A 14,540-nucleotide genomic window follows, 5' to 3' on the forward strand; every position below is an offset into this window, starting at 1 on the left:
AGAAGACGGAAGTTCCACGTGTTTATGTTGAGCAACTGCAGATGCCGGGCGGAGACACAAAGGCCACGCCTCCCACATGCCACCATTCTCATTGGCTACATTGGAGCACCACGCCCCGCCTAGAGGTGGGGGCCAGTTGCCCTCACTGTCCGGCAACCACAAGCAATGGCTTGTCTGGGGCCTTCCGCACAGGTGCCGGAGTTACCAGAGAAGAACTGCGGGTACCGCGAGGTCCAGTACTGGGACCAGCGATACCAGGGCGCTGCCGACTCTGCCCCCTACGAGTGGTTCGGAGACTTCTCTTGCTTCCGTGACCTCCTAGAGCCGGAGTTGCGGCCGTTGGACCGTATCCTCGTGCTAGGTAGGTAGTTGCGGGGCTGCCCAGTCTAGGTGGAGATGGTTGGACGGGCCCCGCCCCTTGCTCTGCCTGCCGCTCTCCGAGGACACTCCAGTCAGAAGTCAGGATCCAGTACCTTTAGAATCTCGGCAGTATTTCACCGGGGCAAACAGGAGCCAAGAGATTCTTAGTCCCGGGACCTTCAGGGGAAAGACAGTCTCTCTGAGTCTGAAGGTGGTAGGTAACCCATGACCCCGTTACGAACCCTGGGGAGGCCGCCTCGAGCACTGGCGAGTTCAGAGGACCTAGTTCAAGTCCCAGCGCTAGTTGACTGTGTGATTTAAGACAAATCATAAACTCTGAGCCCTGAATTCACTTCTAGGGACTGAGAATTCAAGTTGGATAAGGCACGTGCGTCCACCTTGAGCGGAATGCCTAGCGCTTTTCTGTTTGCGCCACTGGGTCATTGTCTCCTAGAGAGTTCTCTCTTGACTCCAGACTAACTGAAACTTGGTCCTCTGTCGTCCCGCTCCCCCTCTTCCTCCCCTGCGCCGTGTGTAGTGAGGATGAGGATAGCGCCCTCTGACGGGAGAGTGCAATCAAGATTGGTGTGATTCCCCAGAAGGGGTAGGGCTTCCCTGGTGACTCAGACAGTAAAGAATCCGCCTGCAATGTGGGAAACCTGGGTTCGATCCCTGGGTTGGGTAAATCCCCTGGAGGAGGGCCTGGCAACCCGCTTCAGTATTCTTGCCTGGAGAATCCCCATGGACAGAGGATCCTGGTGAGCTATAGTCCACAGGGTCTCAAAGAGTCGGACACGACTGAGAACAGGATGGGTCTCTGAGAGATCCAACTAACCCCAACCTTGGAATTCTCTTCCAACTGCCAGTCTTGAGGGCTCCAGTGAAGTTTGATTAAGTAACGGATTTCCTCCCAAAATCTTGATATTTTTAAAAGCATGTGTATGATTAAGTGAAATATTTCACATATGTGAGACATTTATATGTAATATATGTAAAGCATAAATAATAACTCGAATGTGTGTACATACCCTACTCAGTTTGAGAAATAGAGCATTCTTCAGACCAGAAAGTGCTTAAGAACTTGGACCCTGGAGGGAGCCAATTATGTAGGGATCTTGGCACATGTAATCTTAGCTGTGGAATCATGAACAAAATCATGGAATCGTAGCTGTGGATCCTGGACAAAATACTTAAATTTATGTGCCTCCATTTTCTCAGCCTTAAAAAAAAAAAAAAAGTACATACTTACAGCTTTTAAGATGATTGAGTGAGTATGAAAGAAACCTAGAAAAATGCCCAACAAAATTAAGCCTTGTATATTCAATGTTTTCTGTGTGGGCCCCTAAAGCTCTTCCCCCCAGAGGTTAAAAACTCTCTTGAATTTTGTGGCTTTAAACCATTACATTTATTTATAGATTTAACATAGATCTATGTTTTTCAAGCTTTAGTGTAATAACCTGGAAAACTAGACCCACTTTGATTTTCTAATTCTAGGGATGGTCTAAGGCTGGTCCCAGGGATTTGTATTTTCAACAAGCCTGCAGGCTGATTCTCATGCTGGTGATTGGCAGAGAAACACTGCCTTAAATTCTGCCTTACTAGGAGGTATCCTTTTCTGGATAGAGGAGGGAAATGTCTAAAGATCAAAAAGAAAAACTTTCCAGACAGAATTCCTAAGATCTAAGAACAGGACCCACAGCTTGGGGAGTACCCTATGTCACATTTCACCTAACGAAACACATTGAACACCTGATGCTAGGGAATGTGGTGGGCCCTTCCTAATTTATTTAATTCTCATGACAATCCTTAGAAGTTAGCGAAAAATATTGAGACCTATTCTAGCTTCAGATCTGATCATATCAGTTGCTCAGTCGTGTATGACTCTTTGTGACCCCATGAATCACAGCACGCCAGGCCTCCCTGTCTATCACCAACTCCCGGAGTTCTAGCTTAGGGTTCAGTAAATTTTTTCTGAAAACTGCCAAATAGTAAATATGTTAGGCTTTCCAGGCTATACAGTTGCTGCCACAACTGGAAAATGGTGATGGCTGCTGTAATAGTGTCTTCTCTATGGAGCTACTGGGAAAATAAACTGAGATAATCCTTATAAAGTACTTAGCGTGAGACCCAGTGTTCAAAAACTGTTAGCTATCATTATTATTATTGAAAACGGGAGTCAGAGAGGCACTTTCTCTGGGAATGCTCAGAGAAAGAGGACCTTGCCTGAAGACTTGTGTGTCTAGTCCCTATGGCTAGGTTCCTCATTGCTGATGAGTGTATGTGCTTGCCCAGTTTTGCTGTCATTATACTTCTCTGGTTCTCACTTCTTGCTTGACTCCAAGCTCTGTAGAATCTTTTGATTATATTTTTGTCTTAAGTGTGTATTTCCTATAGAGACACAAGGGACTGACCAGAGGATTGACTGTCCAGACCCCATGATGGCTATTTTTCCTGTTATTAATTAGTGAACTGGTATTCTGGTTTATACTTCAGTCGCTTGGTGTTGGGGATAGCATTCACATAGCTCTGGGCTCCCATATGATGCATTCTTGGATCTTGGATCCAGAGCTCTTTTTCCCTAAGGCCCCACCTAGGGAAACAGTAGCTGTTCCAAGCCTCATCTTAGTTGTTAGTCCCAAGTCACTGCTTTGTGGGCATAAAGTGGCTCTGTGATCAAGTTTTGTTTTCCCTCCATCTTTAATAAAGTTGTCTTGGAAGATGCCATTCCTGTACCAAAGGGGACAGTGGGTCTGTCCACAGTTTGACAGAGCACTGCAGGCATATGAGGTCAGGTGTTGGGTGATGAAGGCATTGTGGGTCAGAAAACTTAGTGGGATTTCAGCCTGAACTGAGTTAGGGTCTCCTGCTCAGTCACCCTCACCTCCTGTCCCAGAGCCTGTTGTGGTTCCAGTGTTGGGAGGTACACATTGGGTTTTCCTAGGCAAGACAGTACTCTTGTTTCCCAGAGTCTGAGGAACACAACAAGGGCAGCTGAGGACCAGTCAGCAGTATCTGGCATCTGTCCAGGTGCCAAGCTCTGCCTGCTAGATTAGGGCTATCCCAGCAGCTTATTTTGTGACCCTCTTAGGGAGGCAAATGGGGATTAAAGGCAATCTGATCCCAAGATCTGGGGATCCCCATGTGAGGCCACCAAGAACTGTCATCCAGGCCTGTTCTCGGTGATACTGACCACAAGAGGGCCTAGAAGAGGCTAAAAGATCTTTGAGGAAGACCATGCCCATTGGGCAGTAGGTCCACATCCACTCCTCTAACCTCCACCCTCCCTCCATCCCTTTGGGACTGCTTCCCAGAAACTTCCCACCAGAGTGTTATGATTCTTCAAGACTCTTGATTGGTTGTCAGTTCACCTGAACCTGTTAGCCCACCCACCTAAGGTGGGGACAGGGACTCTCCCATGTGCTCCTGCAGCCTGTCCCTATTGAAACACTCATCACATTATGAGGCAGTTGCCTGATTACACATCTGCTGCCCTCACCAGAGCATCAGCTCCTTAATGACAGGAGCTCTGTTCGTCAAGAGAACAACAATATGTGGTGCTCAAGTGTACATGAAGAAATTATTGGGTTGGCCAAAAAGTTCGTTTGGGTTTTCCTATAAGATGTTATGGAAAAACCCAAACAAACTTTCTGGCCAATCTAATATAGGCAGTCATCTCCACTGTGTGTCCCCACTTAAGTTTCCCCTTCTACTTGTTGATTCTGCCTTAGAAACCCAAGTAAGATAAAAACCCCTAACATGAAGTCTTCCCATGGTTGATGTCATCAGAGGAGAGATTAGGAATTAGGATAATAGTAGTGTTATCCTATTAATAATACTATATGCCAGTATTATCCCCGGGGCTTCCCTGGTAGCTCAGTTGGTAAAGAATCCACCTGCAATGCAGGAGACCCTGGTTCAATTCCTGGGTCGGGAAGATCCGCTGGAGAAGGGATAGGCTACCCACTCCAGTATTCTTGGGCTTCCCTTGTGGCTCAGCTGGTAAAGAATCTGCCTGCAATGCAGGAGACCTGGGTTTGATCCCTGGGTTGGGAAGATCCCCTGGAGAAGGGAAAGGCTACCTACTCCAGTATTCTGGCCTTGAGAATTCCATGGACTGTATAGGTCATGGGGTCACTAAGAGTCAGACATGACTGAGCAACTTTTATATTATAATATTGTCCCCATTCTGAGTCTGAGAAAACTGAAGTTGAGAGTTGAATGACTTACCAGGGCTGTATGACTGGGGATATCAGAACCCAAATCCTTGAACTTTTAAGTTCAGAGCTCCTACTCTTTGGGTGTTTTAGTTGTTAAATTTAGCCCATCACATCCTGTATGTAGGGTAGGTATTGTTGTCTTCATTTTTCTGGCAAGGAAATCCAAGTTCCTAGTATGTAAACAACTTGCCTTAGTCCACACAGCCAGGAGTGATAGAGCCAGGACATGTGCCCAGATCTGTACGACTCCTGGGCTCATGCTCTTGTACCATGCTGCTTCTCCCTCAGTACAGGAGCCTTTGGGCTTCAAGAAAACAGGCCAAGAGTGGATAGATAATTGCGGAGGTGAGAACCAAAGCTAACTAGACCTTTTGTCACCCACCCCTTCTCACCCCAGGCTGTGGAAACAGTGCCCTGAGCTACGAGCTATTCCTTGGGGGCTTCCCTGATGTGACCAGTGTGGACTACTCATCAGTAGTGGTGGCTGCCATGAGGGCTCGGTATGCCCACGTGCCCACGCTGCGATGGGAGACCATGGATGTGCGGGCACTGGGCTTCCCTAGTGGCTCTTTCGACGTGGTGCTTGAGAAGGGCACACTGGATGCCCTGTTGACTGGTGAACAGGATCCCTGGACTGTGTCCTCTGAAGGTGTCCACACTGTGGACCAGGTGCTAAATGAGGTGAGGGAGCAACAAGGGAAAGAGGGCTGTTCAAGAGCTGGGGAGGGTTTCCCTGGTAGTCCAGTGGTTAAGATTCCTCGCTTCCACTGAAGGGGGCATAGGTTTGATCCCTGGTTGGGGAGCTAAGACCCCACAGGCCACAAGGCCAAGAATAAATAAATAATTTTTTTTTTTTTTTTAAAGAGCTGGGGATGAAGGGTTAAGGTTTTAGGAGACTTGAAGAACTTAGAAGCCAGAGGAGGCATGGTTTGGAGCAAGTAGTGGGTCACCTTCAGGATTCTGGTTACCTGAAGGAAGAGGATGTTAAGCTGGGTCAAGATTATAGGGGGCTGGAGTGGGCAGGCTCCCAGAGGTTGAGGACTGGATACTGAGTTGCCACAGAGATGAGGTTGTGGCCAGACCCCAGATAGAGAAGGTCAGCAGTTGAGAGGAAAGCAGTGCCCCCTGCATCTGACATCATTCCCATGCTCCTACCTATCTAAGATGTAGCCTGACACCCATGGAACAGCCAGAGGCAGAGAGGGAGCCTCAGCCTTTTGCCATGGAAAGCCGTGAGCTACTGGATGCAGGGTAGAACCTGAGGTCTCACTGGGAGGGGATCTGGTGCAGTACTGACCTTTAAGAACCTGGAGGTGGGCTTCTCACCAATGGCTTCTCTATCTGCCTTGCAGGTGAGCCGAGTGCTGGTCCCTGCGGGTCGGTTCATCTCATTGACCTCTGCTGCCCCCCACTTTCGGACAAGACACTATGCTCAAGCTCATTATGGCTGGTCCTTGAGGCATGCAACCTATGGCAATGGTTTCCAGTTTCATTTCTACCTCATGCAGAAGGGCAAAGAGCTCAGTGTGGCTCAGCTGGCCGTTGGGGCACAGATCCTCTCACCCCCTAGACCTCCCACCCCACCCTGCTTCCTCCAGGACTCAGATCATGAGGACTTCCTCAGTGCCATTCAGCTGTGAGGCCATAAACATGGTCCTTCAGCCTCCCTTTCTGCTCCAGGCTCAAGTATTTGGTATTCCTGACTCAGGGTGGTCAAGTCCAAGGTGCTCACACCCCAGGGGCATCATGTCTAATATAGAGCTGATGGAAGCAACCCCACATGAAAAAAATACAGGTACAGACCTCTCTTGGATTCCCCAACTGCCTCCCCCACCATACTGAATCACCAGTAATTCATCTCCAGCACAACCCTTCTGCATGCCAGCCAGACTTGGACACTTACATCCCTGGGGCCTGCTACTGACCCCCATCCAACCTAGATTAATTGACAGAAGGCTGCAGACTTTGAATCTAGATTGCTTCTGACCCCAGCTCCAGCCCCAACTCTGGTGACCTATCCTGCTTAGGTTGTATTATTTACCCAAGGAGACCACGCTATTATGGTGTTTCCAGGCCAGACTGACCTGCCTTTTACTTGCCAACCCTTCTTTGCCAGTAACATGCACCTGAGATTCCCAAGTACCTTATCCCCTCCCTAAAAAGAACTGGAGCCATTTGGGGCTGACTTCTTAGCAAACCAAAGCAGCAGCTACACACACACACACACACACACAGGGAGGTCTGTGTTTATTCACACACTCCTGGTACAGTGAGGATGGAGGAACATTTACAAAGGACACCCCCAGGGGTTGAGAACATCTCCAGGGCCACAGGTGTCATCCAAAGATGCAGTGCAGCCCCTGTTTGGAATCCCAGGGGCAGGACGCAAAGGTCCAAGGTAAAATCAGACCTGGGCCCTTGGAAGGTGATACCTTGAGGGGAGGAGGTCTGCCAGAGAGCCGCCTGGAATCAGGCATGGGCAGACTGGTCATGTGATTGGTTACCATGTTGGGGGCTTGTCCCATCCCAGCCTCAACATCCATCCTTTCTGCCAGGCGCAGAAGAGCGTGGCCGAGACCGTGGGGGGCAGGGCATGAACCATGAGGGGAATTAGTAAACAAAGAGTCGGATATAAAAATACAAATGTGCTGAGGAAGTCCCTTAGAAAGAGGCTGAGGCTGGGGTCACGCCAGACAGGGGTAGGGGTGAGGGGCGGCTGGGCTCGGAGGGGTGGGAAGCTCATGCAAATACGCAGCCAAACATCCCTGGCTGCGCGCGAGGTCCGACACCGGCAGGCAGTCGGTTTGCAGACCAGACCTGCCGGAGAGGGGGCGGGGCAGGGGAGCCGTGCGGGAGGGGACGGGCCGGGGGTTGAGGGCCGCGGGTCTCTGTCCGTTCCGGTGTGCGGGGTGGGGCTGCGGCCCGAGGTTCTAAAGTGCAAGAGCGCGGCGGCGGGCTCCGGGCCGGTCCGCGCCGCCGCTACCGCCGCCGCCGTGGTGCTGAAGCGGACAGCTCCGGAGTGCCTGGCGGCGGCGGCGGCAGCGACTGCAACCCAAAGGCGGCGCGGCCCTGCAGTCCCCGCCCGCGGGCGCCTGGTCCGGGGCGGGGGGCGACGGCAGCCGCATCGCCGGCCCGCGCTCCTGGCCGCCGCGGGGCTGGGCCCGGAGCCTGCCGCCTGAGCCGGCGCGTCTACACTCCGGACGGCGGCTTCTCCCCCATCCCCTTCAGCACGTCGTCTATCCGGTCATCCTCGATCACCACTGCGCAGGGAGAAAGCGCGTCAGCCGCGCGGCCTCGGGGGGCAGCGGCGAGAATTGGGCCCCGGGTCCTCGCGCCCCACTCAGCTACTGCCCGTGGCCCAGAGACGCCCCTGGGATCACTGTGCTACAGTGCCCTGCCCATCTGCTCTTTCCTGCCGATTCAACCCAAGGCCGACCCCCAGCTCCCATAGACCCGCTCCTCTCTTTGCGGAGGAACGCCCCTCTTCCTAAGACTCCAGCCGTTCAACCTTCCAGTCCAAACCCTCCCGCCGCCTGAGCTCTCCTACTTCCGAGCTGATCGGAAAGCTTTTGCTCATGGGATCCCCCTCTTCCACCCTCCCTTCAACAGGATCCTCTCCTCAACCCGAATCTCCATCTATTCCAGCCCTCTCCCCAACCTAACCTTGTGGTTTCAACCCCTCTTCCGATCCGGGCACCAACAGAGCCCCTTCCCCATGCAAACAACCAGGACAACCGAACCCCCCGCCCCACTGCCAACTCTCCAATGGGCATCCCTCCCCTCGCGAAGATTCTTCCGTAGCATACACCGTCTCAGCGTTTTATCCTGTAGAAGCGGCCAGTCGCCCAACGTCCCCACTTCAGGCAGCCCCGAATGCCCTGGTCGGCCCCTCCCCCTCGCCCGTGTGCCAAGGCTCTACTTCCAGAGGTGGCGAGCATCGAATCCGGGGCACTGCGTTCCCAGGAGAGGGGAAGAGGGGGACACAACACTGCAGCAGGGACCACCCTCTACCCGCCACCCCCCGCCCCCGCCCCAACCGCGGCTGGCTGCGCTGGTCTGCGGCAAGAGCTGAGGGCGCTTGGCGGGGAACTGCAGCCGGGGGGCGCCCGGGGGAGGATTTCTGGGTCAAGCGGCGACTTCGGGTCCCGGCCGTGTACCTCTCTTGGCTCGGCCGATCTGGCCCAGCTTGGGGGGTCGCTTGGCTTGGTTGCCCGCGAAGAAGGAGTTGGTGTCCTGCAGGCGACAGCTGAAAGAGAGGTCAGAGCCCTCGGGGTCGGCGCCGAAGCGGCCCATCTTGTCCTCGCTGTAGGGCAGGATCTCGGACATGGCGGGCGCGGGACTGCGGCGGGGCGCGGGCGGCGGGCTAGCTGCCGGACCGGCCCTCGCTCAGCAGGGGAGCCGGCGGAAGGATGAAGTCATGCAGCATCCGGGGCTGCGGAGCCAAGCGGGGCCTCCTCCCCCGCGCCTCCGCCTCCCCGGCCGCTGGGCAGGCGGCGGCGGCGGCGGTGGCGGCAGCGGGGACCGGGCGGGGGCGGTGCGCGGGGGGCGGGGGCGGCGGCAAGAGCGGAATGACGATGAGCGCCCGACTGCCGCAGAGCGGGGCGGGCGGGGCGCGGGGAAGGAGGGGCGGACAACCGGCCAGGGGTGGGAGGCAGGGAGGCGGGCCGGGGGTGGGGTGGGGTGTGTGTGTGTGTGTGTGTGTGTGTGCCTGGACCCGAGCGCCTCCGGCTTTCTGCGGAGATACGGGAGCGAAAATGGGGGGGGGGGGGGCCTGCCATTGGCGGGAGTGGCGCCTGGGCGAACCGTACCGGCCACAACGGGTGCAGGATCTGGCGGGGAGAGGCGGGACTAGGGGGAAGGCAGGAGCGACCCCGGCATGCGAGGGGCGGGAGGAGAGTCTTGCACACAAGCTCTGAGATGCTTCTAGAGGCACTGGGAATTGGGGAGCGGGTCGGGGCCGGAAGCAGGGCCAGCATTCGAAGCTGGGCGGACACCGGAAGCGTGGCGGGGGGAGAGTCGGATACGCGGGAAGGTGTGCGGGAACCTGCAGGACGCAGGAATAGCTCAGGCCAATGGGTGGTGTCCCCACTTTTGGCGCGCTCTCGTGTGGGATTGCTCTTCGGGTCTGAAACTGTTCATCTGGAGTCTGTTTCTGTGACCGCCTTCTGTTTCTGTCTGTGCCTATTTATTTGTCAGTCTAACTCGACGTCTCTGTGTCTCTGCCTTGGTGACCCATTTCTTTTTGTGTCGTAGTCTTTGTCTACGTCTCTCTTTTTTTAAATTTAAGCTATAATATTTTGAGAAAGACCTTTGCTTTACACAGCAGTAAAAAATTATGTATTGTACATGGCATGAGTATGTGACCAACTCTTTGCGACACCAGTGACTACTGTAGCCCGCCATGCTCCGTCCTTGTAATTTTTCAGGCAAGAATACTGGAGTGGGTTGCCATTTCCTACTCCAGGTGTCTACGTCTATCTCTTAAGTGTCTCTGTTCTTCTATATCCATGCTTGGGCTCTTGTGTGCCCCGGTGGTACTTGGGGGCCTCAGGAGCTGGGAGAACCGCAGGGCGCGGCGGGCGCTTTGAGCCCGAGTTTCGGCGCCAGCAACAGGGCTGGGGGTGCAGGTCTGCCTTGGTGCACGCGTGTCGGCCCAGTTACCGAGACTCCTCCAAGGAGAGAGCCGAGATTAGTGCGGAAACTCGGGCTCAAAGCGCGCGCTGCGCGCTGCGGTTCTCCTAGCCCCAGAGGCCCGCGCGCTGCGCTAGCAGTGTAGGAGGAATGAATGACGGCGTCGCGGGGGGGCGCGCTGGCTGCAGGTGACGCGGGGAAGCCCGGAGCGCCTGAGGACGCGACGCGCGCCGGTGAGTCCGGAGGTAGAAGGGGAGGGATAGAGGGCGTCTCCGCCCTGGGTGCTGGGGATCACGTGACAGTTCTCGTCGCACCGAAGACCACGCACCCTCTTCTCTCCCTCCTCTGGCCGTCAGCGGCGGCGTCACCTGCTTGCTGGCGGGCTGGGGCTCTGGCGCAATCTCTGGCCTTGGGGGAGGGAGGTGTCGCACATTCGGTGACAGTGACGACAGCGCTGATAAGGATAATAATCATCCGAATAATAATCATTAAGTCCATACTCAAGGCGAAGGGTTCTCTACCGTCGCCGAAGCCCATTTCCTCTCCCTCTAAATCACATAGCTGGTGAGGCGCCTAGTGCTGGGTCTTCTTCCTCCAACAATTGTTAGTTGCAAGGACACAAAGGCGAATGCCATCATGGCTGCTCTAGGACGAGGCTCGGGAGTGCCAGAATTGCCTCTGTACAGCCTCACTCAAGACCAAAGACCTGAATGAAATTAAAGTTGTTCAGTCGTGTCCTACTATTTGTGACCCCTATAGTCCATGGAGGAGAAGGCAATGGCACCCCACTCCAGTACTCTTGCCTGGAAAATCCCATGGACCGAGGAGCCTGGAAGGCTGCAGTCCATGGGGTCTCTAGAGTCGGACACGACTGAGCGACTTCACTTTCACTTTCACGCATTGGAGAAGGAAATGGCAACCCACTCCAGTGTTCTTGCCTGGAGAATCCCAGGGACGGGGGAGCCTGGTGAGAGCTTCCCTGGTGGCTCAGAAGGTAAAGTGTCTGCCTGCAAAGCAGGTTCGATTCCTGGGTCGGGAAGATCCCCTGGAGAAGGAAATGGCAATCCACTCCAGTACTCTTGCCTGGAAAATCCCATGGACGGAGGAGCCTGATAGGCTACAGTCCATGGGGTCGCAAAGAGTCAGACACGACTGAGCGACTTCACTTTCATAGTCCATGGGATTCTCCAGACCAGAATACTGGAGTGGGTAGACTCACTTCTCCAGGGATCTTCCCAACCTAGGGATTGAACCCAGGCCTCCCGAATTGCTGGTGGATTCTTTACCAGCTGAACCACCAGGGAAGCCACCTGTACAGCCTCACTCAAGACCAAAGACCAAAGGCCTGTCCCTATCAAACCCTCCTCTGCTGTGTCCTGGTCTCTGGGATGAGGGCTGGAGCTGGAGGTGGAAGCCCTGTTGGGTGAGCAGAGTTTCCAGACCTGGAAGGACAGGAGAAGCTGGAGCTCAGGGTTACTAGGGGAGAGGCCAAAGAATTCCATCCCTACTGGAGGTTGTTCAGCCCTGGGTTCCAATCCAAGCTCTACCACTTCCTATGTGACCTTGAGCAAATAGTTTTCTAATTGACCCCACAATTATTTTTTTTAAATTAGTGAATTGGTACTCGTAACATTTTAGGGAGATATGGAAAATCACACAAAATCTTTCATATATACCATTCCAATCTTTTTCTCATGTATTTGCATAACATGCATACATACTTCTCTGAGCCTCCATGTTCTAGTGTGAAGCCTAGAGATGATAGAGCCTACACTAACAGTTTTGTAGAAGAACTTGTTTTAAGGTGAAGTGACTTGTCTCAGGAGGTAATGCACTGCCCCTACCAAAAGTGATCAAGGGCCCATCTGGGTTCTTGCCAAGAATAAGATGAGAGCACTGGGTGGGGAATTGAAACATTTCTGGTTTCTCCTCTCAGAATGAGAAAGAATGGAGGAATAGCAATTTTGGAGTTTATTTGGTTAGTTCCTTCTTAAATAATCTTACTTCTGTAAGACATATGCTGCATTGTGATTATGGCAAAAGACATAAGTGCAAAATTGTAAAGATATAGTAATATGTGATTCAGCTATGTTGTGAAAATTTGGAGTGAGTTCATTTTTTTTTATAATTTTATTTATTTATGGCTGCACTGGATCTTCACTGCTGTGCATGGGCTTTCTCTAGTGGTTACTCTCTAGTTCTGTTGCATGGACTTTTCATTGTGGTGGCTTCTCTTGTTGCAGAGCACTAACTCTAGGCACAGGGGCTTCGTCAGTAGTTGTGGCACTTCTCAGCATGTAGAATCTTCCCAGAGCAGGAATTGAACCCGTGTCCCTTGCATTGGCAGGCGGATTTGTTAACTAATGGACCACTTGGGAAGTCCAGAGTGAGTTCTTTAAATTATGATACTCTACTTAAATTCTGATGTTCTGCATCCCTGTCCATGAGATGAAGATTCATTTTCACAGGTAAAGTGAAGTAAAGTTTGTTTGGATTGTTCTGACAATGCATTGAATTTCTTTTGAAAGCCCCTCAAAACCTACTAGTGGGGAATCCATACGTTCTCAGCAGAATAATATGCCTTTCAACAGTTGCGTATCAATGACACTTTTATTCAAGCGGAAACTGTAGGCCTGTGTAGTGAGCTGGACAGGGTCTCCCCTAAAACTTATGTCTACCTGCAACCTCGGAATAGACCTTATTTGAAAATAGGGTCTTTGCAGATGTTAATTAGTTAAATTAAGCTAAGGTCATACTAGATTAGGGTGCAGCCTTACTGGTGTCTTTGTAAGAAGATGACAAATGCACAAGACATATACACGCTTGGGAAGGCCTTGTGAGGAAGCAGAGATAGGACTGGTGTGGCTGCAAGCCAAGGAACACCTAGCATTGCTAGGAGCCACAAGAAGATGTAAGAGGCAAGGAAGGATTCTTCCTTAGGGCTTACTGAGGGAGCATGGCCCTGCCTAGATTTTGGACTTCTCACCTCCGGAACTGTGAGAGAGTAAGTTTCTGTTTTTCTTTTTAGTGTTTTTTTTGTTGTTGTTCTTTGTTTGTTTTCTGGCTGCACCCCAAGGCATTAGTTCCTTGACCAGGGATCAAACTTGCTCCTCCTAAAGTGGAAGCAGTGTCCTAACCATTGAACTGCCAGAAAATTATAAGTTAAGTTTGTAAGTTACAAGTTTCTGTTTTAAGCCATCCAGTTTGTGGTACTTTGTTACAGCAGTCCTATGAAACAAATACAATGTTACAAGTATTTCAGGGGTCATCCTTTTACATCTCTCATGATCATGTCTTTCCTTCCTTAAGCTCTCTGGGGACCCTTTGCTCTCACCCTGTCCCTCAAAGAAAGCCTATACCACGAAGGTATTTCTGGGATTCTTCTTTTTAGCAGAGGCTAATAAATCACAAAAAAGAATGAAGCAGATCTGTGTGGATTGACATGGTAAGATCTTTAAGACCTGTCAAAATATCACCAAATAACAAGTGTAGAGTGTGATTTCACATGTGTGAAAAAGTATACACACATACCTATGCACACTTACACACACATACACAGTGTATTTAGATAAGTAAGTACATGTAAAAGAAAGAAATACATACCAAACTGCTGCTGCTGCTACTTCTAAGTCACTTCAGTCGTGTCTGACTCTGTGCGACCCCATAGACGGCAGCCCACCAGGCTCCCCCATCCCTGGGATTCTCCAAGCAAGAACACTGGAGTGGGTTGCCATTTCCTTCTCCAATGCGTGAAAGTGAAGTCGCTCAGTCGTGTCCGACTCTTAGTGACCCCATGGACTGCAGCCTACCAGGCTCCTCCATCCATGGGATTTTCCAGGCAAGAGTACGGGAGTGGGGTGCCGTTGCCTTCTCCACCAAACTGCTAATAATGGTTATCTCTGAGAATGGTACAGGGATCCTGGCAGAATGAACTTCATCTTTTATTCTATATACTTCTGGAGTATATTACATTTGCAATAAAAGAGTTTTAGTGATTTTTTTAAAAAAAAACTTTTGAAACCAATGGTATAGTCCATTTATCAAACATCACACTCTGACCTGAAACAAATCAGTTGACTTAAAAAGAGATTCGTGGTTAAGAGCATGGAGTTTAGATTCAAAGCAAGAATCTTCCTTCTCCTTGATGTGTGACCTTTTTAGGTATGTTATTAAGTTTCTCCCATCTGGACAATGATATTGGTAGACTCTATCTTACTGAGTCATCATGAGGATTGAGTAAGTTAACATTCATAAAGTGCTTTGGTAGTGCTAGATAATAGAATTGTTAGCTCTTATGCAGAAAAGCATAAAGAAGTTAAAAGTAACCTCATT

At 51.5% G+C, this 14,540-nt stretch overlaps 2 protein-coding genes across 5 annotated transcripts in view; one reads left to right on the forward strand and one right to left on the reverse strand.

Annotated features, from left to right (window-relative positions):
• Positions 1-138: 138 nt before the first annotated feature.
• ECE2 (endothelin converting enzyme 2) overlaps positions 139-14,540 on the forward strand; it is a 32,609-nt gene continuing 18,207 nt past the window's right edge. For 3 of the 4 annotated variants that reach the window (XR_015162645.1, XM_086396821.1, XM_086396790.1), the window contains exons 1-2: positions 139-361; positions 4,975-5,258. Coding sequence is in view for 3 of the 4 variants with exons in the window: in XM_086396821.1 (XP_086252947.1) it covers positions 166-361; positions 4,975-5,258 (480 nt within the window). In the remaining variant the exon portion in view is untranslated. Of the gene's footprint in view, positions 362-4,974; positions 5,259-5,929; positions 6,245-14,540 lie in introns of those variants that run through there. The other variant, XM_086396811.1, reaches the window with a different exon arrangement.
• Positions 6,808-9,068, reverse strand: CAMK2N2 (calcium/calmodulin dependent protein kinase II inhibitor 2). Its single transcript, XM_086396883.1, has 2 exons — positions 8,735-9,068; positions 6,808-7,837 (listed from the first exon to the last, which is right to left on the reverse strand). Exons 1-2 carry the CDS (start codon positions 8,901-8,903, stop codon positions 7,767-7,769), a joined length of 240 nt encoding a protein of 79 aa, XP_086253009.1. The 5' UTR covers positions 8,904-9,068; the 3' UTR covers positions 6,808-7,766.

The sequence above is a fragment of the Bos grunniens genome, chromosome 1 (genome assembly GCF_055505025.1).
Source record: "Bos grunniens cultivar Pamir isolate PY7600 chromosome 1, Bosgru_T2T1.0, whole genome shotgun sequence".
In the NCBI taxonomy this organism is placed as follows: Eukaryota; Metazoa; Chordata; class Mammalia; order Artiodactyla; family Bovidae; genus Bos; species Bos grunniens.